At 52.8% G+C, this 22,896-nt stretch overlaps 1 protein-coding gene across 1 annotated transcript; it reads left to right on the forward strand.

The window, feature by feature from the left end:
• Positions 1-4,971: 4,971 nt before the first annotated feature.
• Positions 4,972-22,396, forward strand: TMEM151B (transmembrane protein 151B). The gene is made up of 2 exons (XM_030558357.1): positions 4,972-5,061; positions 17,348-22,396. The coding sequence occupies exons 1-2, from the start codon at positions 4,972-4,974 to the stop codon at positions 18,785-18,787; spliced, it is 1,530 nt and encodes a 509-aa protein (XP_030414217.1). The 3' UTR covers positions 18,788-22,396.
• The last annotated feature ends 500 nt before the right edge of the window (positions 22,397-22,896 follow it).

The raw sequence follows: 22,896 nt of genomic DNA on the forward strand, positions 1-22,896 counted from the left end.
TTTGTGGGTGAATACCCACTTCGCCCGACAAAGTGGGTATTCACCCACGAAAGCTCATGCTCCAAAAAGTTTGCTAGTCTATAATGTGCCACAGGACTCTTTGCTGCTTTTACAGATCCAGACTAACACGACCACCCCTCTGATACTCTCTGCTCAGGGTCCCCCTATTATACCTCTGAGCTGACCCACTGCCCTGTGCTTTTGCTTTGTCCTTTTTGACTGACCCTTCCCTCTTTGTGGGAGACCAATAGTGTTCTTGTAGGAGGACTGTTGTGGAGTTCTCCCTGCTCCAAATGAGGCCAAAGGCCTTCACCAGCACTAGACCTACACAATTTTCAAAGTGGAAATGCATGGAAATTTGCAAATATGCAAATTAGCTAATTGAAATTTGCATACACAATCACACATGGAATTGCAGAAAACTTGGCAGTTATGCCCTTCGTGGCTGTCTGCACTTCTCTTCCCTGGGCTGTGTGCAGGTTATTTCTCCTCAGGGGGAGAGGATCCGTCTCTTTGGTGTGTTCTGAAGGCTGTGGGATCCCAAGTCTGCCTGTGGGGGAGGAGGGAATCAGCTGGGCAGCAGGCAATGAGATTCACAACAGGCTCGCAGGCTTGCTGCTGTTCCCATGGAAACAAGAGAGGAAACCCAGCCTCAGCCCCCTTTGCAGATGAGCTTCCCCAACCTTACCCCACCAGCTGCCACACACGTTTCTATGAGAGCCAGCAGGTCCCTCTGAGGCATTTCCCTGACTGAGGCTCAAAAGCTCTGTGTACTGCTGTTTCTCCAGCAGTCCCCAGGGATAGGAAGAGCTGGTGCAAAGAAGAACCAACCCAAACTCACCCTACTCTCAAGGCCAAGCCTCAGAGCTCAGAGGAAGTCTATCTAATTTCCAAAGAGATCTGCACTTTCTGCTTTTGCCCCTGTCTGGATGGATCCAAGAGGTGCTAGAAATCTGCTCTCTTAAGGCCTTTAGCAGAGATGGACCCAAGCTATAAAATCCAGACCTGGACTGGAGCTCAAGGAAACAGGTGTACAGGGGTTCTGAATCTCAGGGCTGTTCAAATCCAGGGGGTTTAATTCAGTCCCATCTCTAGAGGTTTTGAAAAGTTTTTGGGTGCTAGTCTGAAAGGACCCTCTTCACTATGTCCAGTAGGACTGCAGTATGCAGATGAACATCAGTCAAATCTAGGCTGACTAGCTGTTCAGACCTGCTGGAGAACATTAATGACTGCTAGGGGCACTGTCCAGGCCAATCTTGCTTAGCTTCTGAGATTTAAGGACTACAGCACAAGATGGAGTTTGTCTACCAGCTTTAGACTTCCTGGAAATAGAATCCTCTTTGTCAGGACCGGCACTAGGGGTTTGAGCGCCCTAGGCGGACGGCAATTTCGCCACCCCGCGCGCTGGTCCCGCAGCTCCGCTGGAGCTGCCGCAGTGGTGCCTGCGGAGGGTCCAGTGCTCCGCGGCTCCGGTGGAGCTGCCGCAGTGGTGCCTGCGGAGGGTCCAGTGCTCCGCGGCTCCGGTGGAGCTGCCGCAGTGGTGCCTGCGGAGGGTCTGGTGCTCCGTGGCTCCAGTGAAGCTGCCGCAGTGATGCCTGCGGGAGGTCCACCGGAGCAGCGCAAGCAGCCGACTGTCTGCAGGCACGACTGCGGCAGCTCCACCGGAGCCGCGGAGCACCAGACCCTCCGCAGGCACCACTGCGGCAGCTCCACCGGAGCCGCCTGCCGCCCCCTCCGGCAAAACGGCCCCCACCATTTATTCTGGCGCCCTAGGTGATTGCCTAGGCTGCCTAAATGGTAGCGCCGGCCCTGCTCTTTGTTAGGGTTAAGGAGAGACAGGGAGAACCAGTGACAGGAAGAGAATGACACGAAGAGAGAGAGGCAGACATGGAGAGTGATATGCAGAGAGAGAATGAATGTGCATGGTGAACTGGGTGAGTTGGGCAGAAAGAACCCAGTGAGGGATTGAGGGAGCCTGCTCCTCTGTAATATGTTGGCTTAGTATACATGTAGGGCCCATCATTTTTGGGGTTTATTTTATTTTTCCCAGGAATTTGTTGGTGTTTATTATTACAACCACAAAAACAGGTGAAAAAGTTGTGGGAAAATGTATTATTTTTCTGGGTAAATATAGGGGTTTATTTTGGTGGATAGAAGGATAGGGAAAAAGTATCCAGTAGATTAATGTTACCTGAAATTGGACCAGCTAGTAAGCTTAGGGAGGAATAATGACTCACCAGAGTTTGGCAGAAAGCAGCCCTTTTATTATACTGATAGCTATGCTCAAAAGGAGTGGGAGGTCACACTCACACTTGCATACTCACACTCCTAGGACAGGCACAGCATTGGATATGTCAGGATTCTTCAAGGTAAGTGTCCCCCGGCAGAGCAATGGGCAGTGTGATGAAGGTAAGTCTTCCTAATTCACAATGGAATGCACCACACAGCAAACCACTGGTCAGGCAAAGAACCTTCACAGGAGGTACAAGCTTGTGAGTGCACTGCTGAGCACATGGCCCCTTCCCCTTTTAAGGACCTGCTCCTCATGGCCTGTGACTAGAGATGACTTGGCTGCCTCTGGTTGGTCACACTCCACTTCAGCCAGTGTCCATGCATTGGGTGTGTGAGCTCGGCCTAATTAGAATACCAGACACCTTGTCTACCTGGGAGCTCTTCCCATCTTCCAGCTGTTCAAGCAGCCCATTCATTCCACAAGCATTTCAGGAGGGATGGGGAGGGGAAAGCCACTTCACAGGTATTCAGAGAGGGAGAGGAGACAAAAGGGAGTGGTGGGGGGGAAGTGTAACAGACCTTTTGAGCATACGTTACACATAGCATACAGATCACTGGCGCTCCTAAAACAATTAATGTTTTGATTAATGGAATTCAGTGTGGTTTGCTTCAGAACTTTAAAACAGAACTCAAAACACAATTCCACGCCTCTGAGTTTAAGAAAACAATGTATCTCTAATCCCCCAATAAAACTTTTCATCTGAATAAACAGTTTACTGTTTAGAACTATTTAGCCTATAAATATTTACATTTAATAATTGTGCCACACCATTTGCAATGCAAACTTCATCCTTTTCTCCTGTTTTTGTTTTTTTTAAAAACTTTTGAATACTTCCTTGTGAAAGTACTTCTTTCTGAAACCTATTCAGATACAGATTTTTGTTTTCTTCCCATTTTAGTGTGTCAGGTCTTTAAGCCATTCTCTGCTAACAGCTTGAAATGTGTATGTGGTGGGCTTGAGATTCATCAGTACATTCAGATGTGCAGGCACTTCAGAGCTTGCATGTGTGCCTGTTTGTTTATTGTGTGTATCTTCTAGACGAATACATAGCCTTACAGAATCTTCAACAGGCAGCTTTGCATATCCACCTAGCCAAATATATTACTGTAATACATATATCTCATGCAATGTATTGTATTTTCCTAATAAAAGTTTTTTTATATATATTTGAATGATAAAAAAGTAAGGTGAAAATCAGAAAAAAACAAATACTTTTTGTAAAACCTGGGATTTTTTTTAATAAAAATCAGTTTGACCTTTATGTACATGATACCATAGGTTCAGTGAGTTATCAGTATACCTACATAGATGGATCATGTCTCCTCGAGTGGCTCAAACCCATACCTGCTACTTACACGCGATAAGAGTTTCTCCCTTAATTCAAGTATCTGGGACTTGTGCTTTGGGGACTGAAGGCCCTGGGTTTGCTCCCTGCCATGGAGTCTATTTTCATGTGTCTCTGATTCATTAAACCCCTAATGGTGTCCCCTCAAAGTGGCTGCCTGTCTCAGACATTCTCACACCTATTGAAAGTCACAACCGTTCAGTACTGAAAAAAAGCTCTAGATTGCCAGGCCTGGAGCCTGAAAATCTCTAGCCACAGAACAGGTACAGCAGCAGGTTAAATTTCCTTCACAGCCTCACCCACCAATGTATCTCAGCCCTCCAAGGAGAAAGGGAGCTTTGCCACCCTCGCCTCTTAGGAGGCTGCTAGTAATGGGGTTTGTGATCTGAACACCTGCCTGCTAGGAACTGGGCTGAGACCCACCATGCTCATTTCACTGCCTGGCGATCACACGGGAAAGACTGACTGGGCTCACCCAACCTGACATGGACTGGAAGTGGGGCACAGATTTTCCCTTCCGCCATCCAGAGTCCTCCCGCCACCCTGAGATGCACCTGCTCTCCCTGCAGAGCCTTCCCCAGCCCTGCTTCTCCCTTGCGTGTGGGGGTGCCTGTGCGGTGTGTGCCTAGCCCTCCCCGACAGCAGCGGGCCTGGCTTGCAGCAACCCGCACAACGGTGGGTGGATGGGTGGGGGGCTCCAAGGGTCCTTCAGAGCCCAGACGGGAGCGGAGCACGTGCCAGGCCCTGGGCACGGCCAGGGGCGGCGGCTCCTGCGCGGAGTCCCCCTGCGCTCGCCCGAGCAGCAGCCGCGCGGCGGGACCGGGTTGCGGCGAGCTCGGCGGCTCCCGCGCACGGCGCGGGGCGGGGCGGGGCGGCGCGCGGGAAGGGGGGTCCCTCCCGCGGCACAAAGGGAGCCAGGCGGCGCGGCGGCCGCAGCCCCAAGGTCACACTGCTCCCGGCAGAGGGAGAGAGAGGAGCGAGGGCGGCCGCGCTCCCCGCCCCTGCCCCCTCCTCCCACCCCCCTGCTCCCCGCTTCTCCGCCTGCCCCAGCCCCTCGTCTCCCCCGCCCCCTTCTCCCTCCCCGGCAGCCCGGCCCCGGAGCAGCCCTGCGGCCCGAGCGCTGTCCATGGTGGGCTGCGAGCTGCCGGCTGCCCGCCCGGCGCCGCGGGGCTTTGGGGCCATGCCGGGCACGGCGGCGGCGGCTCCCCGGCGTCCCCCCGCGCCCCGCCGCTCGGCGAGCGCCTGGCCGCTGGCGGGATAATGCGTCTGCCGGGCGTCAGCGCTGGGCACCTGGGAGGCACCGCGCCGGGGGGCCGCCCGCCGCCCCGCCACCATGTCCCCCCCGGCCTCGGCGGCCGCGGCCGGCGACACAGGCAGCAGCACGTCGGTGCCTCCGGAGGAGGCGGAGGGGGGCCGAGAGGAGGTGAGGACGGAGCGATCTGCCAGCCCCGCCGGGCGGCGGCTTGGGGCTCCCCGGCTGCATGCGAGCGGCTTTGCATGGCACGGGCACGGGCACGGGCATGGCAGCGCGCTTGAGGCTCCGCTCCGCCCCGCGGGGTTACACCCCGGCTCTGCCCGGGCCGGGGCTTTGCATCCAGGTACGGCAGCTTCCGCTCGCGCCAGGGCAGAGAGGGGCACCCCGCAGCGCAGCCCCTTTCCCGAGCCTGATTCCTGGCTCACACGGGCCGGGGCTGCAGGGGGGGGGGCAGAGAGGGGCACCCCGCAGCGCAGCCCCTTTCCCGAGCCTGATTCCTGGCTCACACGGGCCGGGGCTGCAGGGGGGGGGCAGAGAGGGGCACCCCGCAGCGCAGCCCCTTTCCCGAGCCTGATTCCTGGCTCACACGGGCCGGGGCTGCGGGGGGGGGGCAGAGAGGGGCACCCCGCAGCGCAGCCCCTTTCCCGAGCCTGATTCCTGGCTCACACGGGCCGGGGCTGCGGGGGGGGCAGAGAGGGGCACCCCGCAGCGCAGCCCCTTTCCCGAGCCTGGCTCACTCGGGACGGGGCGGGGGGGCAGAGAGGGGCACCCCGCAGCGCAGCCCCTTTCCCGAGCCTGATTCCTGGCTCACACGGGCCGGGGCTGAAGGGAGGGGGCAGAGAGGGGCACCCCGCAGCGCAGCCCCTTTCCCGAGCCTGGCTCACTCGGGACGGGGCCAGGAGATTCCTAAGGGCCCGCTGGCAGGGGGAGGTGAAGCCCTTATGGGCGGTGGGGGACGGGGACCATCTGGGAGCGCGACGGGGTGCAGGCCCCTGGGTGGGGGGCAGCTGAGAGCCAGGAAGGAGGAGATGAAATTGAACAAAGGGAAACATAGTCTGGCTGGAAGATGCTGGGGAATCCTCCCTCCCTCAAAGGGCTGGAGCCCCAGGGCCTGGCACAAGGCAGTAGAAAATAGACCTGTAGGGATCTGTCCTGCTCTGGCTCCTGGGGGATGGACAGGAAGGGACCTAACAGGGCTTCCCTGGCTCTCCCTTGTATGGTTCAGTGGGTAGGAAATAGTTAAGACTGGCCAGGGGCATGGAGCAAATTTTCAATTGGCGTAAGCATGTGTGAGTAGACTGTAGGTAATGGAATCCTGCTTCTTCCACTAGCTGCAAATTCAGGCTGATGGCGTCTCTGTAAGGGACTGTGCCAGAGTCTGGTGGGTAACAGTGCAGACTTGCCACAGCTGGGGGAAACCCTCATCTGGCAGCTGGTCCCCCCTTAACCCAGATACCCCATACCTGACAGGGTAGGTTTAGCCAGCCTGTGGGTATGAGAAGATCTATCTAGATAATTACCGTCCATAGGTATGATCTAGCTCTTTCCCTACTTACAATCTATACATCCCTCTCTCCATTCTCTCTCTTGTTTCATTCTGTGCTTATCACCATGGTAGCTGAGCCTGTACTGCTCTGAACTGGAACAATCATACAAACACAGGGACTGAAAAGCTCTGAGGGGAGGCAGGAGATCTGGATGTAGGGGGAACATGCATGGGATAGCATGGAAAGGTTGACTTGTTTTGGGAGGCAAAAGGAATAGATGAAAACACCAGCTTGTTGTTCCCGCCAAGGGGAAAGCACTGGGCACTGACCTGAAAGGTGTTGGCTTATTGCATTAGAAGGAAATTGTGGTGCCCGGTAAGAATATGGGAAACCCTCTTGGCGGCATGCCAGGGGCCAGCATGTAAGTGCATGTTTCCCCCTGAAGGCAGTTGGACTGGCACTGGAGAAGGGGGGTTGTTGATGCGCAGAAGCTAGAGGGATTCCCCAGCTGCTGCTCCATCCAGCGACGCATCAGGGATTTGGGATGCAAGGGAGATGCAGTTGCTCTTTGTGTGCTTTTCTTGTGGGGGAGGGATTGAATGCTGGGGAGACATAAAGTGCAGACTAGAGTAGGCCAGGAGCCATGTGCCCCCTGGCTCCAGGAATGCTGCTGTGCTGTGGTCATCTTGATGGGCCTTCTTGCAGAGTCCAAGCATGAGACATGGAACAGCAAGGAGCTAGCTGTGTGTGCTACAGGTAGCCAGAGGCATGGGGTATGCTGGGGAATTCTTTTGTTTACCAGAGAGAAGCATGTTCACTTATCAGGGTCCCCAGGAAATGAAGCAATATTGACCAGGATGACTCACCAGTGATCGGTGGGGCGATGCCATACTGTGAGCACCTGTCTGGGGATTAAAGACTCTGGTCTTCTAGCTGCGGGGTTGGTCCTTGCCTGAGCTATCTTCTCTTGGAATACACGCAGCCAAAAATGCAGTTAGTCAATACCACGGGAGAGAGTGACTCCAGCTGTTCTTAACAGCCACAAGCTGAGTAGGGGTGCTGCTGGGAGGGTGAGGTGACAGTTGTTGGCTGCTGCATAATTCCAGTATTCTCTGCCCTCCATTTACTTGGGAGGCACACGCGTGCGCACACACTTTCCTAAAAATGTGTTTACTTGTGAATGTGTTCGTGGGAGATTAGAGCACCATCTGGAGCAGGAAAAAACCGAGAAGCTATGCAAGTGCCGCACACACAGCTCTGCTGCTGCCCCTCACTCCTGACTTGTACTTCTCCTGCTATTCCAGCCCGAAGTTCCCCACACACAGCTGACCCACTGACCCACACTCCTCTGACCGCCTTGCTCCATTCCATGACCATTAATCTCCTGAGTCCAGGGCTTCTCTTGAGCAGATGCTGAGAATTTGAGCCAAACTGTGGGGTGATTTGGTATTGTAGAGCAATGCTTACCTTGGGTTGGGACAAGGTTCCTCACTTCTTCTGACCTGAACAGACAGGTCCCCAGTGGGAAGGCTGACTGTGTTGCTGCCTCAAAGGGAACTGAGGCCCTAGCTGATGGCAGCAGGGTGTCCTTTTTTAAAAAAACAAAACCGAAAACACAACAGTGTTATTTTCATGTAATTATAGGGACTGGTGAATGGTGCTGGAGTGAGAACCCTGGAGAATGACAGCCTATATGCATAGAGCAAGTATAACATGAGCCATGCCAGAGTCAGCATCCCTCACACATGCCATCCCCTGCCTTGGGGACTGTGAGAACATAGTCTAGTCTTCCATCTTTCTGATGAGGCTGCCAACAAGGATGTCAGTGTAATATAATCCAGTTTGGGCTGATAGGAGTGTTTGAGTCTGGTACCAAGAGTGCAAAAAGCATGAGCTACTCCACTTCTTGAACTAATGGCATATTTGCCTTAGCTAGCAGCTATAGTAGGCTCTTCTCTCCTTATGTGGAACCTCCATTAGAGAAGGACAAAGCCCCTTACTCTCTTAGCATGGGTTACACAGCCATGTTGGTGTTTTTCATAATGTAGACAGCTGCCCTCTGGGAGCCAGGTAGAGATACCATGGGCTTATTTCACATAGGTACCAGACAGCCATCACACTGTGGTGCCTTTTGATCCCTACCTGTCAGTCCAGACCTAGAAAAGCAACATATTCCCTCAAATACCAAGTCTTCACAAAGGCTAGGTGGAAGCATTGCTGCCTCCGTGCAGAGCCTGTCTGAGGCCTCAGTTCCTGTTGGGGAGGGAACATTCTATTGGCAGGACATGCTGCTGCATTCACTGTTCACAAAGACTGAGTCACTGAGGAACATGCCCAGCTCCCAGCTGTAGGTGACCCTTGGGCAGAGCCTGTAGGGGACATTGGAGAGAAGAGCAGGATACTGGACAACATGGAGATGAAAGTGAGGGGAACTACAGTTGCTCTGCCCTCCTTGATGGTGCCTTGCATTGTCACATTCTATACCAGGGCACTGATTTCCCCGAAACCTGGTACAGTTTTGGCCACTGCTCTGTGTAACCCTAGGGCTGCCTGAGAGCTGGAGGGAATCCAGAACATTCCTGTCTGCCACATGCACATTGGGCTGAACCAGTGCCACTCCCCTCCGCCATGCAGTTCTGCCAGGGATGACTTTGGCCCCTCTCCCTATCACACTAACACCCAAGCTCTCAGACTGTGGCCTGGTTCTGCAGAATCCAGTGCCATCCTATCCACGCTGATGAGGTGCAAATCAGATTGGATTCTCTCAGACATCCATTTGTGACAATTCCAGTCTGTCCCCAACCCCAGCAAACACTGAAGCCTGGGAATAAGCTAAGGGTACCTGCCCCCATTCTCAAGTGACTTCTGTGGGTGGAACAAACCCTTCCCACATCCCAGTGTAATCTGGAGGCCATGATATGACTGCAGCAGGTTCCCTGCAGGTCTCCCTCTGTCCCAGATGCACAGCTCTCCCCTTCCCTCTGCAGTTGGCAGCACTGCCAGCCTTGGGGGAGCCAGATGTTTCCTCTGGGAAGCATTACAGCGAGGGTGTGGGGATTTGAGGCACAGCTGCGGGTTTTGCTCAGCTGGGGGCTGACACCCTCACTGAGTCAGACAAGGGACAGCCAACCCAGAGGCCAGCCCACTGAAGCCAGTGGGGTTTCTCAGGTGTGACCCTGGGCAGAGTCTGGCCCCTCCAAGTCTTGTTCTGGGGACTGGCTGCTGCAGGGGAGGCACAAGGCATATTCTCTTATCTGATGCAAGTAAATCTGCAAGATAGAGCCATGGAAACTGCTGCTAATGACTCCCAGCCGATTAACCTGCAACTCACTGCCACTTTGCTCCATGCAGGAGTCACCTGAACCCACAATGGTGCCTTGGGGTTCATGACTTCAGCATTTTGGAGCTCTGTCTCTGGGACACAACCCCCTCAAATTCCTGGCCAGTCCATACTTGGATGACACTGGAAAGCTGAGTGGTATAAGATCATGGAGAATGATTGGGGGGCAGGTGCGTGTCCAGAAATCAAGGATGTTCTTTGCTGGTGAGATGGAGGGTAGGTGAGAAATCCTTATCCCAGCTCCCTTGCAGTTGATCTGTTTCTCCTAACCTAGCCATCACATCGGGGTGTGTGTGTGTGTGGGGGAGCAGCAGCAGGGAAGAACTGTTGGTGCAAAGTTGGGTGTGGCTTAGGTCCATTTCAGGGAAAGTGCAGGATTCCAGGTGGCAGGGAACAGTTTGGGTCCCTTGTTAAGTAGAGGGGTCATAGACATGGGAAGGGTTGGACTGTTTGGAAAGAGTTCTGACCAAAGCAACAAGTCATCTACAGAGCTCAAATGGGCTCTCAATTTGCTCTGTATTCAAAGTTGGAGCAGCAGTGAGGGTAGGAATGGAAAAGGGCTGGTTAGGCCATCCAGCTAGTCTCCTGGGAGCTGGGTTGTCCCATGCAGCCCATTCTGCAGGTCTCCATATGCTCCCATGTGCTGGAGAAAGGGATTCCCCAGATCTCAAGGTCAGGGAGCCTTTCAAATAATTTAGTCCAAATAATGACTAACAATGTCATTTTGTTCTGCCAACTCCTGCTCTCCATGTTTCTTTCAGTCACTTCACTGCCAGGTATAAGTTCTGCTCCTGGCAGCCCCTGGAGCAGCCAGTGCAGGCAGAGGGTCCATTCTGCCTCAGGCATCAGTAGCAGCATTGACTGCTTGCGTTGGATTTCAGCATCTTTAATCTCGGTGATGATGTCAGAGACCGAACTGGGTGAAGTAGCTATTGTTGTGTCTGGGTATGGGAGGTGAAAATAGTAATGTCACCCTTTGCCCTTCCCATCTGAGCACCTCAAAGCACTTCACACACGCCTGTGAACCCAGCCTCCACAGCCTGCTGGGCTCAGGATCATTATTCCCCTATAGAGTGGGAAACTGAGGCACAGAGAGATGAAGGGACTTGATCAAGGTCATGCAGTGAGCCAGTGTCAGAGCCAGGGATGGACGCAAGCTTGGCTCCTGTCTGTTAGTAGTAGAAGAATCTATACTTGCAGGTGTAAGAACAGATTTGCTAACCACACCGCGATGTTAAGAAGCACAGCCAGTGCAGTGGAGGATGCTCACAGTGAACTCAGGTAGGGGGAAACCCAGTTTACAATGAAGTAGGGCAAACTTCTCGCCTCATTTCATTGGACTGCAGTGGGCAGATCACGGCAGCACTCGTAGTGCAGTCTCCACTGCTGATAGAGAAGCTGTTCTGGCAGTAAAGGGATTTCCCCTGTGCCGGCTTCTTTGGTGTTCTGGACTTTTCCATATCGCCAGTTCACTTCCTTAAAGCCATGGGCCCAGAGCAAAGGCCCCACTTCCTTGGTAGCCCCTGCGGGCAGCTCTAGCAGAATTTCCATCTGGGGCGATAGCTTTGGAGGTAGGGGTGTGTGTGTGTATATAATATATAGCAGGGTTACTGTGACCATGTAGAACACTGCAGTATTTAAGTGCTGCATAGTCTCAGGAGGAGGCTGATACATGGACTAGAGCTGTACTGAACCCAGCTCCTGGGATAAAGGCTTTGCCTGTAGCGCTTCTGATGCCCTGGATAGGTAACTGCAAACGGCTTCACCTTGGACTTGCCACAGGGCTACCTGGAAGCTTCAGCAGGTGGTGTCTGCCTTCTGAGCAGGGCAGGCCCCTGAGAGCACGTCACACCCTGCACTGGCCACAAGATGAAATTCAAGGTGCTGCTTACTATCCCCAAAGCCCCACATGGCCTGGGGCCCATCTCCCTCCAGGATTGGCACCACCACCCCAATCTGCTGGTACAGCACATTGAATTATTTGATTGGTTCCTTTTCTCTGTTTGTGAGTTACCTGCAAACAAGGCCTGATTTCTGCAAATGTGCTCATCATTTCCCATTGGCCAATGAACCCCACACATACCTTGAGATTAGCATGGACCTTAGGGATCTGCCAGAGGCCAAAGGCTATCCTGCTCCAGGGCCCTCTGTCCTTTGATGCTCTTCAGCATTACAGGAGCTCTCCTGCTGTATCATAAAGCAGACTCAGGACTTCTGGGTCAGCCTGTGCCCCATAATCTGTGAGGGGGAAGCTGGGGAATACCTCTTGGATGCCCCCCTTCTGCACTGTGAAACCTCCCAGGCTGTGAAGCTCCAATGGAACTGCTCTGCTGGGGAGCTGGAAGAGGGAAGCAGAGGGCTGTGAAGCTCCTGTGATGCTGCAGCGCTGCCAGGGCACAGAGGACAAAGGGAACTCCTGCAGGGCAGGCTGAGCTAGGGAGCAGAGCATAGGGGGAATCTGGGGAGATCTTATAGTGCTGGGCTGAGCTGAGCTGGGACAAAGGGCATGAGGGTAGGGGTAGAAGAGAAAGCCAGGGAGCTGTTGTGGTTGCACTTCAGGGCTGAGGAGCTGAGAGGATTCAGCTCGGCTCTGAACAGGCCCTCCCACTAGGTGCTCCCTTCCTTTTCTCCCGTTCTCCTTCCTCTCCGTTTTTGCTTCATTCTTTAACTCCCTGCCTCCTAAGCCCTGCAGATGTGACACTGATGCGATTCTGTGTCATGATTCAGAGAAGGGCTGGGACTTGCTTCTGTCAGATCTGAAGTCCCCAGCTCCATCACACACACAGCCAGCCCCCAGTTTTTTGTGCTGAGATTGTTGCCTGGAGACTAATTCTGCCTAAGAGACCCATCCCCAGGCTCTGGAACCCAGCCAGCTCCTCCATGCACACCCTGGGAGTTTAGCATTCCTCATTTTCCAGGAGCAAGAGAAACACAGGTTCCCAATGGAAATGTGAAGGGCTTTACCCAGCCACCATTCCCCTCACTGCGTGCGCCCCGGCTATATTTCTCTGTGATGTTCTACACACAGTGCTCTGTGTTCCACTCATTAAAGGCACACTCCTAGGGTGGGAATCTCACTGCAGCAGAATGAAGAAATCTCAGCATTCTGAGCCAAATCCAGGTCCCACGCCATTCAGTGGCAAAACTCCCATTGGCAGCAGCAGGACCAGAACTTGGTTTGTAGGGTCACATTTTGGCAAGTTTCAGGAGGAAGGATCAGCATTTTGGAGACCAGGTCAGGACTCACGTTCTAGCCCCAGCTTGGGGGAAAGGAGCTGTGGTTAAAGCACTGGATTTCTCAAGTCTATTGCCAGCACTGCTAATGATTCATTGTGTGACCCTGGTTCAGTTCCTGCCCTACTGTGTGCCTCAGTTTCCCCTCTCTACTGGGTAACACTGGTACTGTCCCAGCTCCTGAGAGGGCGAGGAGGGTTATGAGACTGAATTCATTAGTGTCTGTAAAGCACTTTGGGATCCTTGGATGGAAGGGGCCAGAAGGTTGTTATTGAAACAGCAGGGCAGAGGCTGTGCCCATTGAGTTTGCATGCACACTGCTGATAGTACATTCATTCACTGTGCACCAGGACAGGGGAAACACCCCAGGGTAAGAAGCACAGGCATAGGTTCCAGTCGGTGAGGCTACACCCCACACACTCCTCACATCTACAGTGAGCTTAGCTAGGTGCACGTGGGCAGATCATAGTTTAAGAGCAATGACCATCATGGGCCAACATTTCAGGTGTTGTAAATGGTGGGAGACGGGCATTACCTATGCACCATCCCCTGTACACCTCCTCAAGGCAACGCATGGTGCTGCATCCCTCCGCCTCAGTTTCCCCAACAGAATTTCCAGCCAGCTCTGGTGACTTACATGGCTCAGCCCTCTGGCCAGGTCACTGCAAAGTCCAGCTACCTTCTGGGGTAGCAGAATCCAAAGTTACAGTCCAAAACAAACACCAGATAAAGGAGTCTTTGTACCAGCTGGGCCTAGTTCTGAGCTCCTACAGTGTTATTTCTTCATCCCCCAACCCACTTCACTTCTGGTGAAGCCCCCCCTGCCATGACCTGGCTTAACAACTATCAGTGAATGCCAGGTAGATCCAAATAGTCCCATGTCAGGAGCTCCCTTCCCTCCAGGGAAGCTCCCACAAGCTGCAGTCTCATTCAGTGCCTCACTCCAACTACTTTTCCTTCCCCAAGTGAGAGCTGTAGGTCTGTTTTCCTATCCAGGCAGCCCCTAACTGAGCCAGCACTCTTCTTTTTAGCCCCTTCCTTCAGGCCTGACATCCAGGACAGGAACAGCAGTTGGGGCTGAATGATCTTCCAGTAGCCCGTTAACCCTTTTCAGGCTCCAGTGGAGCTTGTAGGCCCCCTGACAGGAGTTAAAAAAGAATTTAAATGCAAACACTGATTCTAGATAAACCCAGAGACCCAAACAAATAACAGCAGCATCAGTGGGTGAGTACACTGATACTACTGCCCAATATTGTCTCATTATTTCCTTGTACTCCCCTATCTATCTGTCTGTATCCATCTTCTGTCTCTTGTCTGATAGATAGATCGTCAGCTTGTCTGATAGATAGATTGTCATTTTGTTCTGTGTTTGTGCAGTGCCTAGCACAGTGGGGTCCTGGTGCATGACTTGGGCTCCTGGGTCCTCTGTCAATACAAAGAAATAATAATACTAATGGAGGTGGTTTATTTAGAAGCAGCAGCTTGCCTCGTGTTAATACAGAAGAACCGGGAAGTGAAACTAGGGAAGAGAAGCATACATAGTGAACAGAGAGCGTCAGTGCAGCCAAATCAATGAGATGTTAAAGTTTCTGTCCATTTCAGTAGCCTCAGGTGCTGTCAGTAATGCAGGGAAGGTATTGAAACAAAGAGGGGATTATTCTTTTGACTGTGTTGCTGTAAATAATGTTTTAGATTCCTGTCACATTCTTTATCCCAAAGCACATTGTGGATTGGGCACATGAAGGGATTGCTCCCCTTTCTGCTGAAATGCAGCCACCTCTGGGGTGGGATGCCACAGCCATACTCAATCAACACTATATTTCATAGGAGGGGAAGTGAACAATAATAATATTGTACATTTACAGGGCCACATAACATTCAATCCTAAAAGTACAGGGGCTAGGGCACCACTGGAGATGTTGAGAGGGAGACGAGGAAGAGAAAGGGGATTTTTTTGGCCAACGGCACTGGGGCAAACCATGATTCTTAAAAAAAGTGTGCTGGGATCTTTACCATCCCTGGAGATCATTCGGGGTCATGTTTGTTAGGAGCTCATCCAAATACAGAGCTATTTACATACACTGTCAACTGCAGGGAGCCCAGCTTCCCTATCATGGAAAAACAATAACATAGAATTGCTGCACAAGTTCAGCCCAGTGGTCCACCTAGCCCAGTATTCTGTCTGTGACAGTGGCTATCATGGGCCATTTCCTAGGAAGGTGCAAGAAACTCTGCAGTGTACTGTTATGAAATGACCTGTCCCCAGGTGAAGTCTCCTCCTATCCCTATCAGTTAGAAGCTGATGCATGCCCTAAAGCAGAAGGGTTTCTGTCCCTTCTATTTTTGTCTCCTTAATGTAAACCTGGATCTTTTCGTTATTCACATAAATGTCTCATTCTGCTGAGCTCTTGACTTGAATGTTATGTCTTGCTGCAATGAGTTCTAGAGATTTAATAGTGCTTTGGGTATAAAACCTGAGGCTATGTCTACACTACAGAGCCTATGCCATCATAGCCCCCTGGCGTAGACACGACATATGCTGTCAGAAGTTTTTCTGTTGGTGTAGGAATACCATCTCCCTGAACAACATTGTCTAAGCTAACCAAAGCACTTTCTGTCAGCATAGCTACATCTACACTGGGGATTTTGTCAGCATAGCTACATCACTAGGGGGTGTGGGTTTTTCACACCCTTGACCGATATTGCTGTGTTGGTGTGAGTTTTAAATGTTCACTCCTACGTGGCCTAAGACACAGAGAAGTGGAAGAGAACTAAAGTCATTCACACGTTGTAATAATGGACAATGCATCAAAGCGTCTCTGCTTGCATAAGCTAAAGGAGAATAGCACATCTAAGATCCCAACACCCCTTAATGACTGCTTTGCTAGCAGCTCACAGCTGGGGTCCCACATTCTCGCTCCACTTGTGACGTCTTCCTGGACACTGCTGTGTTATTTGATGCACATAGATTCACACCCCAACTTGCTGCACAATAACTTGCCATAGAAACAACCCATAAGTAGGGTGAGGCTGGACCAGTGCTTGAATGGGACATCTTCCAGGAAGTGGTGTAGTTCTTCACTGGGAAATGCACTTCATGAGTTGTTACCAAACTCCTAGTAGCATGGCGTTATGGGGTGCTGTAGTACAGGTGCTGTGTTTTAGATGAGGTGTAAAACTGGTATCCTGCCCACTCCTGTTCATTAAAGATCCCCAAGCAATTTTCTCAAGAAGGGTTTTCACCCCAGGGTCAGAGCCAAATTCCTCAGTGCTTGACGGAGGGTGGGGGAGTTGCATGCTAAAGGCCACTCTTACAATGATTGGGGGAAACTTGCACATTAGAGGTTACTCTTGCAATTCCAGGGGTGCTGGGGAACTTGCATGCGTGAGGTCACTGTCACAGTGCTGGGGGAACTTGCATGCGTGAGGTCACTGTCACAGTGCTGGGGGAACTTGCATGCGTGAGGTCACTGTCACAGTACGAGGGGTGGGAAACTTGCACTCTAGAGCACTGTTCCGCTTTCAGCACTATTTGTGTCAGACATTGTTGGAGGAACAGCCCTAGGGGGATTTACAACCCTTGTAGCTCTCTCACAGAAGGGTCTTTCCTGCGGCTGGCAGGTTAACAGCTGGACTGCCATACGTGTGGACAGCTGCCCCATGAGTGGAATTGCTGCTCAGGAGAGCACCTAGCTGATTTACACTCATGGCAGGCAGCGAGGATGCAGAGGGGATGCAGCCACTTAGCCTGAGGCTGGCGCCTGCAGCCACAGTGAATCATGGCAGATGCTTGCAGGCAAGCTGGGCAATTACCATTCTGAATCAGAGGTGGTATTACCCTTCCCTGGGTGTCCTGGAGGACATGGCATTGGCTTCAAGTGACAGAGGGGAGGGGGAGGGATCCTGACTGCTCTGCTCTTCGATGCTAGTTCATGAATGGAGCAGTGAGCCCACTGACACTCTGGAGGGGAGGGTCATATGTCCATATCTTCCAGGCAGGGACAGCATGCTCTGTTCACATTTCCTGGGAGAGGAGGGCACATGGCAACCCTGGAATGGCAGGAAGTGGGCACTGACTCCCACTGCAGTAGCCAGAGGCTGCACAATATGGGAATTGGGCATCAGTCACACGGAGCATCATCCCGGGATGAAGCACAGACCTCTGGCCCCTCTCGCCTGCGAGCTGAGAGGATTATCCCTGAGGAGTAACCTCTGAATGGGATCTGTTGCCTCTCTGAGGATGGCAATCTGGGATTCATTCTTTAGCCAGTTAATTACAGGAGCTAATCAACGCTCTGTTCAGTGGGCTGGCTTTCCCCTTTCTGCTGCAGGCTATTAACTTCTCCCCTTGTTCTCTCTCCCCCTCTTCCCTGGTTCCCCTGGGCACCTGAAGCAGCAACGGCCGGTGAAGCAGTCCCTCAGTAAGTCCCTCTGCAGAGAATCCCACTGGAAATGTCTGCTCCTCTCCCTTCTCATGTACGGCTGCATGGGAGCTATGACCTGGTGCCATGTGACCAAGGTCACCCGGTTGACCTTTGACAGTGCCTACAAGGGCAAGTCCATGATGTATCATGATAGCCCCTGCTCCAATGGCTATGTTTACATCCCCCTGGCCTTCCTGGTGATGCTCTACGTGGTCTACCTGGTGGAGTGCTGGCACTGCTACACCCGCAACGAGCTGCAGTACAAGGTGGACGTGGAGAGCGTGCATGAGCGGGTGCAGAGAATGCAGCAGGCCACCCCGTGTATCTGGTGGAAAGCCATCAGCTACCACTATGTCCGGAGGACCCGGCAGGTCACCCGCTACCGCAATGGGGACGCCTACACCACGACCCAGGTGTATCACGAGAGGGTCAACACTCATGTGGCGGAGGCCGAGTTTGACTACTCCAACTGTGGGGTGAAGGACATCTCCAAGGACCTGATGGACCTGGAGAGCTACCCAGCCACTCGGCTCCGCTTCACCAAATGCTTCAGCTTTGCCAACGTGGAGTCCGAGAACTCCTACCTGACCCAGCGCGCCCGTTTCTTCACCGAGAATGAGGGGCTGGATGACTACATGGAGGCCAGGGAGGGGATGCACCTCAAGAATGTGGATTTCAAGGAATACATGGTGGCCTTTTCAGACCCAGATAACCTTCCGTGGTACGTGTCCCACTACGTCTTCTGGGTGGCTGCCCTGGTGACCCTGTCCTGGCCCCTGCGGGTGCTGAATGAGTACCGCACCTCCTACGTCCATTACCACGTGGAGAAGCTCTTTGGGTTTGACTTTGTGGCTGTAACACCAGCTGAGGAGCGCTCCTTCTGCAGGAGGATGCCCCGTGTCAACACGGTGGACAGCACTGAGCTGGAGTGGCACATCCGGTCCAACCAGCAGCTAGTGCCCAGCTACTCAGAGGCTGTCCTGATGGACTTGGTGGGGCTCTCCAGCTGCACCAGCTACTCCGCTTGCAGGTACGGGGGCTACCGGCAGAACTGCGAGCGGTGCCACAGGACTATAAGCAGCTCATCCATCTTCTCCCGCAGCGCCCTGAGCATCTGCAACGGCAGCCCCAGGATCCCCTTCAGCAGCAGCCGCTTCTCGCTGGGCCGCCTCTACGGCTCCCGGCGCAGCTGCCTCTGGCAGAGTCGGAGTGGGAGCCTGAACGAGCAGAGCTGCCCAACTGAGCAAACCCGGCTCTCCAGCCAGGTCACAGTGGAGGAGGAGGACCCTCCTGCTTACCAGGATGCCCTCTACTTCCCTGTCCTTATTGTGCACCGTAACGAGGGCTGCCTCAACCACGACCACCGTCACCTCCATCGGAACGGGTCCTGCATGGAGACCTCACTGTGAGTGAAGGGCGGCGAGGATCTCCCTCTTGATCACCGTGTCTCCAGACACAGGGACTTGGGAAGGGAGGGGATAGCCAGGAAAATGAGGCACCAGTGCCGCGCTCAGCATGTGGGATAGAGAGGTCACTGCCTCTTGGTCTCCAAGGATAGGCTCAACAGCTGCTGCATTTGCCCCATGGCCCCTTTGATGTCACAGAGGAGAGGGTGGCAGCAGGATGGGCGAGCAGCAGCGCCACCTGTGGCATGGCACAAAATGACAGACTGACGGCCACATGTAGAAAATGGTAGAAAAAAAAGGACTGAAGGAGGGAGCTGGGTGCTGTAGTTCCACGCTCTGCCTTGAAAGGCCCCCGCTGGCTGGAATAGTGCTAAATGACAACTACTGCCCACCACCCTGCTGCACCCGTGACCTCTGCCCCTCTCCCCCAGCGCTGCAGACTTACTCTCCCGCAGAGGGGTCCTGCATGGGGCCAAGAGGAGCAAGGCCTGGCAGCACATTCTCTTTGAAGCAGTGATTAACTCCTCATGCGCCAAAGATCCTGGGGCACTCGGGCCCATAGAGCTGAAGGGCAGTTTAGAGGAAGTGCTCAAGACCACAAGGCCAACTCTTTCGCCCTTTTGTTGAGACTGTGCTCCGACTGTTACACTGTCCTCAGCTGCTGGGAGGGGCATTGCCACCAGATGGCTCTTTAGAAAGCCTCAGCACTCCAGGGCCAAGAATCAGCATCCCCTAGGTAAAGCTTAAAGCATTCCAATGACTTTTTTCCATTTGGAGTTGCAAAGAGCAGGAAGCAACAGGGAATCTACTGAGGAAAGGCCAGACCTGGCATTAGAGCACAGTCACAGCATGAAGCCAGTAGGTCTGGCAGGAGAAGGCCCAGCCTGCAAAGCAAACCACGGAGACCTGGGTGTGCTGGGAGTTTTCGGGAAGCCAAAGACACCTGATGGGGAAGGGGTGAGTTGGGCAGCTGGGGACCCCCAGGGCTTGAAGTGAGCGAGGTCTAGTCATAATTAATTCAGCCAAGCAAGGAATCTGGCATCCAGGGAGGTTCTGTTAGGTTCAACTGCAGTTCACCTATGAATAATAGAAGAGCAGGTTGGCGGGTCTTGGGAAGAGTAAATATTACATGAAGTCAAGCTGGCTCCAGACTCCAGTCACTAATAAGAAGGGAAGCTGGGTTTGGCATAGAGCTCTGAGGGCAAGGAGAGGCTGGAGATGGGAGAAGGGTGGTGATGTAGAGAGGCCCAGAGTTTCTGCTGTCCATGCTGGTGAAGAGAAGGGCTGCTAACAATCTGAAACAATGCAACCCCTCTGGCCCATGTGGTTACAAAGAGGGCTCCTCTCAGCATGATCCTCAGCTCCTGGGCCCCACGCTCCTCTCTGAAGGGTTTCCACTGGCTCCCCAGGGGACTACCATATACAGTCTGCCCAACAACCTCTTTAGGGTGCCTCTCTCATAGCACAGACCAATGGGCAGAATCCTCTGGCTGGCTGAAAAGTGAACAGAAACAATCCTATTGAAAATACTCTGCAAAGGCCGTGCTCCCAGGTTCCGTACAGAGTCTGTGAGCATGTTTACTGGAGGTAAAAGAACCCACCAAGCCCTGAGGGCAGGAGCCAGTTCCCTGGGAGGAGCTAAACACCAGCAGTGGTGGCATGAATGCGGCTCCCTGCCCTGCTCTGGGCAGAAACAGGGCCTTCAACTCAGGTGTCTGCAGCAGGTAAAACTACATTTCACCTTTCAGGTCTCAGTCCTGCAATGGGATCCATCTGAATGGCCCCCTGCATCAACATAGAGCCCCATTGGTCAGTGAAGGTCCACCTGTGCAATCCAATAGCAGTATCAGAGCCTAAATGGGTCATTTTCTTTAAACTTCTCCCTGAAACTAGTGCATGTGGGTGAGAACTCCTGCTGGATTGGGCTTGTGGATGTGGCCATTCAGGAGCCAATCCTATGTACTAAAGCTCCTGCAAATGATCCTTATAGACATGAGCAGTCACTTGAAGTCAATGGCTCTACTCACCACGGGTCAGAGTGGCAGGATCATGTCCTCAGAGAGCAGCAGTGACCACACAAGGCATTTCTTTTACACTAAAATGCAGAGGGTGGTTAGAAATGAGGGGATCATTTTGAAACGTGCTCAAGAAAACCCCTGATGGCCCATTACCTGGCTGCAGTGAGTTGCCTTTGTCCCACGGTCATGTCACACTGGGGTCTGAACGTAACCATTTTTGTAACCCTGGAATGGACTCATCACGGTTGCCCCCCTTTCACCACTTCATATGCACATACCTAGAGGAATCAGCGTCTCAGCACGCTCCCTGTCCTGCAAACCCTTACTCATGTGAGGAGTCCTTACTGGAAGCAATGAGGCTACTCGCATGAGGAAGGATTTGCAGTATTGGGCCCATAACTACTTGGTGGGAGGAGGGAAAAAGGAAGTTATCAAGGCTGAACTGTATTTTTTGTAGAGATCTTTCAAAGTCTGTGCTAGGGTGTGAGAAAAGGGTACTGAGATAATGCCTCTTAGGCCCACAAGCTCCGGGCTGGCTCTGTTTGTGTTGCCTTCTCCATTAGCACATCACCGCACCTCTTGAACTCATTATAGACTCACCAGTTTTCCTAAGGCCCCTTTTCCATCCAGCCAGCTGGTCTGTGCCTGTTGAATGGCCAAGTTCTGGCCTTGGCCAGTGATCACCCCAGTCCCCGCTGTCTGTCAGCATTTCCATCACCCACCCTGGCAGAGAACTGCATGGAGCAATTCCCACCACTAGTCAGCAGCAAGCTTTGAATCCAGGCAGCAGCATAGTTCTCCACTGCTTGAGCTAAAGGACCAACTCCAGTAGCTGGCAGCAGCAGCAGGCAGGAAATGTCTATCCCCCTGCAGGTCTGCTGCAGAAAGGGGACAAGTAACACACTGAATCAAGTGTTACATTGCATTGGGTTCAGCCAGACCTCCCCTGGTCCATTTCTGCATGTAATGTGCTGTACTGTTTCACTGACTAGATCTCAGTGCCTGACCACTTCCTGCATCCCCCACCCCTGTCCTCAGTAATGCTGTTGTGTTGGTCACTTTCCAGAATCTGACCTGCCTTTAGGGAATTTCTCTAATAAGAATTAATACTTCACTAACTTCTCCCCTCATTTCCAAGATAAAGATCTTTCCTCATATTACTAACAGGCCCTGAGACTGTTGGATCTGAAAGAATTTTAAACATCTCATTAACTTTCCCCCATCCCTGATGAAGTTTATTCTCTGTTCTGCTATTATGCAATGAAATTAGGCTGGTCAGTTTCACGCTGAGGTTTCTAGTCAGTTTCACTTGTTCTCAGGTACTAAAACAAAGACTGTTTGAACTGAAACTTTTTAAAGCCTCATAGTTCCATTCAGAGTTTGTCTTGTCAAACTCCCCTCCTCCCACTACAGAACCTCCTGATGGGCCAGCCTATACTCCATGCTGCTCCCAAGGCCCGCCGGAGATATCAGCTGGCGGCTCCTTCATGGGGCTGGTAGCACGGGTGTGTATTTGGTGTGGTTCACCCCTGTCCTGGACACCTGCCCCTTCTGCGGCGTGAGGGAGACCCTGGTGCACATTTACTTGGAATGTGCCAGGTTGCAGCCCCTATACCGGCTCCTCACCAATATACTGTTGTGTTTCTGGCTGCACTTTTCCCCTCACCTCCTTCTCTATGCACTCCCTATCCATGGCCCCACAAAGTCACGGGACCTCCTGGTCAACCTCCTCCGTTCCCTGGCTAAAATGGCCATCTATACCACCAGGGAAAGGAGATTGGCCGATGGGGACTCTTGTGACTGTGGGGCTTGTTTCCGATCCTCTGTCCATTCACGTATCCGGGCAGAGTTCCTCTGGATGGCGTCCACTGGATCCCTTGACACCTTCGAGGAGCAGTGGGCACTGTCCGGGGTTCTCTGCTCGGTGTCCCTTCTTATGACCCTCTGACCGCACTCCTGTCCCTGTTCTTTTATTAGTTATCCCCCAAAATCAGTTGGATTTTGAGGTCTTGTAGATCCTCCCCTTCCGCCCACCCACTTCCCGGAACCCAATAGGTCCCACTACAAAACCTACATTTTGGGCTTAAATGGCAG

Source organism: Gopherus evgoodei, chromosome 3 (assembly GCF_007399415.2).
Source record: "Gopherus evgoodei ecotype Sinaloan lineage chromosome 3, rGopEvg1_v1.p, whole genome shotgun sequence".
NCBI classification, from domain to species: domain Eukaryota; kingdom Metazoa; phylum Chordata; order Testudines; family Testudinidae; genus Gopherus; species Gopherus evgoodei.

What these genes read in the sequence shown, in the direction of transcription:
- TMEM151B (XM_030558357.1), top strand. Translation starts at nt 4,972, where the DNA reads ATGTCCCCCCCGGCCTCGGCGGCCGCGGCCGGCGACACAGGCAGCAGC. An exon ending in CGGAGGGGGGCCGAGAGGAG is followed by an intron (nt 5,062 to 17,347) that starts GTGAGGACGGAG and finishes GGGCACCTGAAG; the next exon opens with CAGCAACGGCCGGTGAAGCA.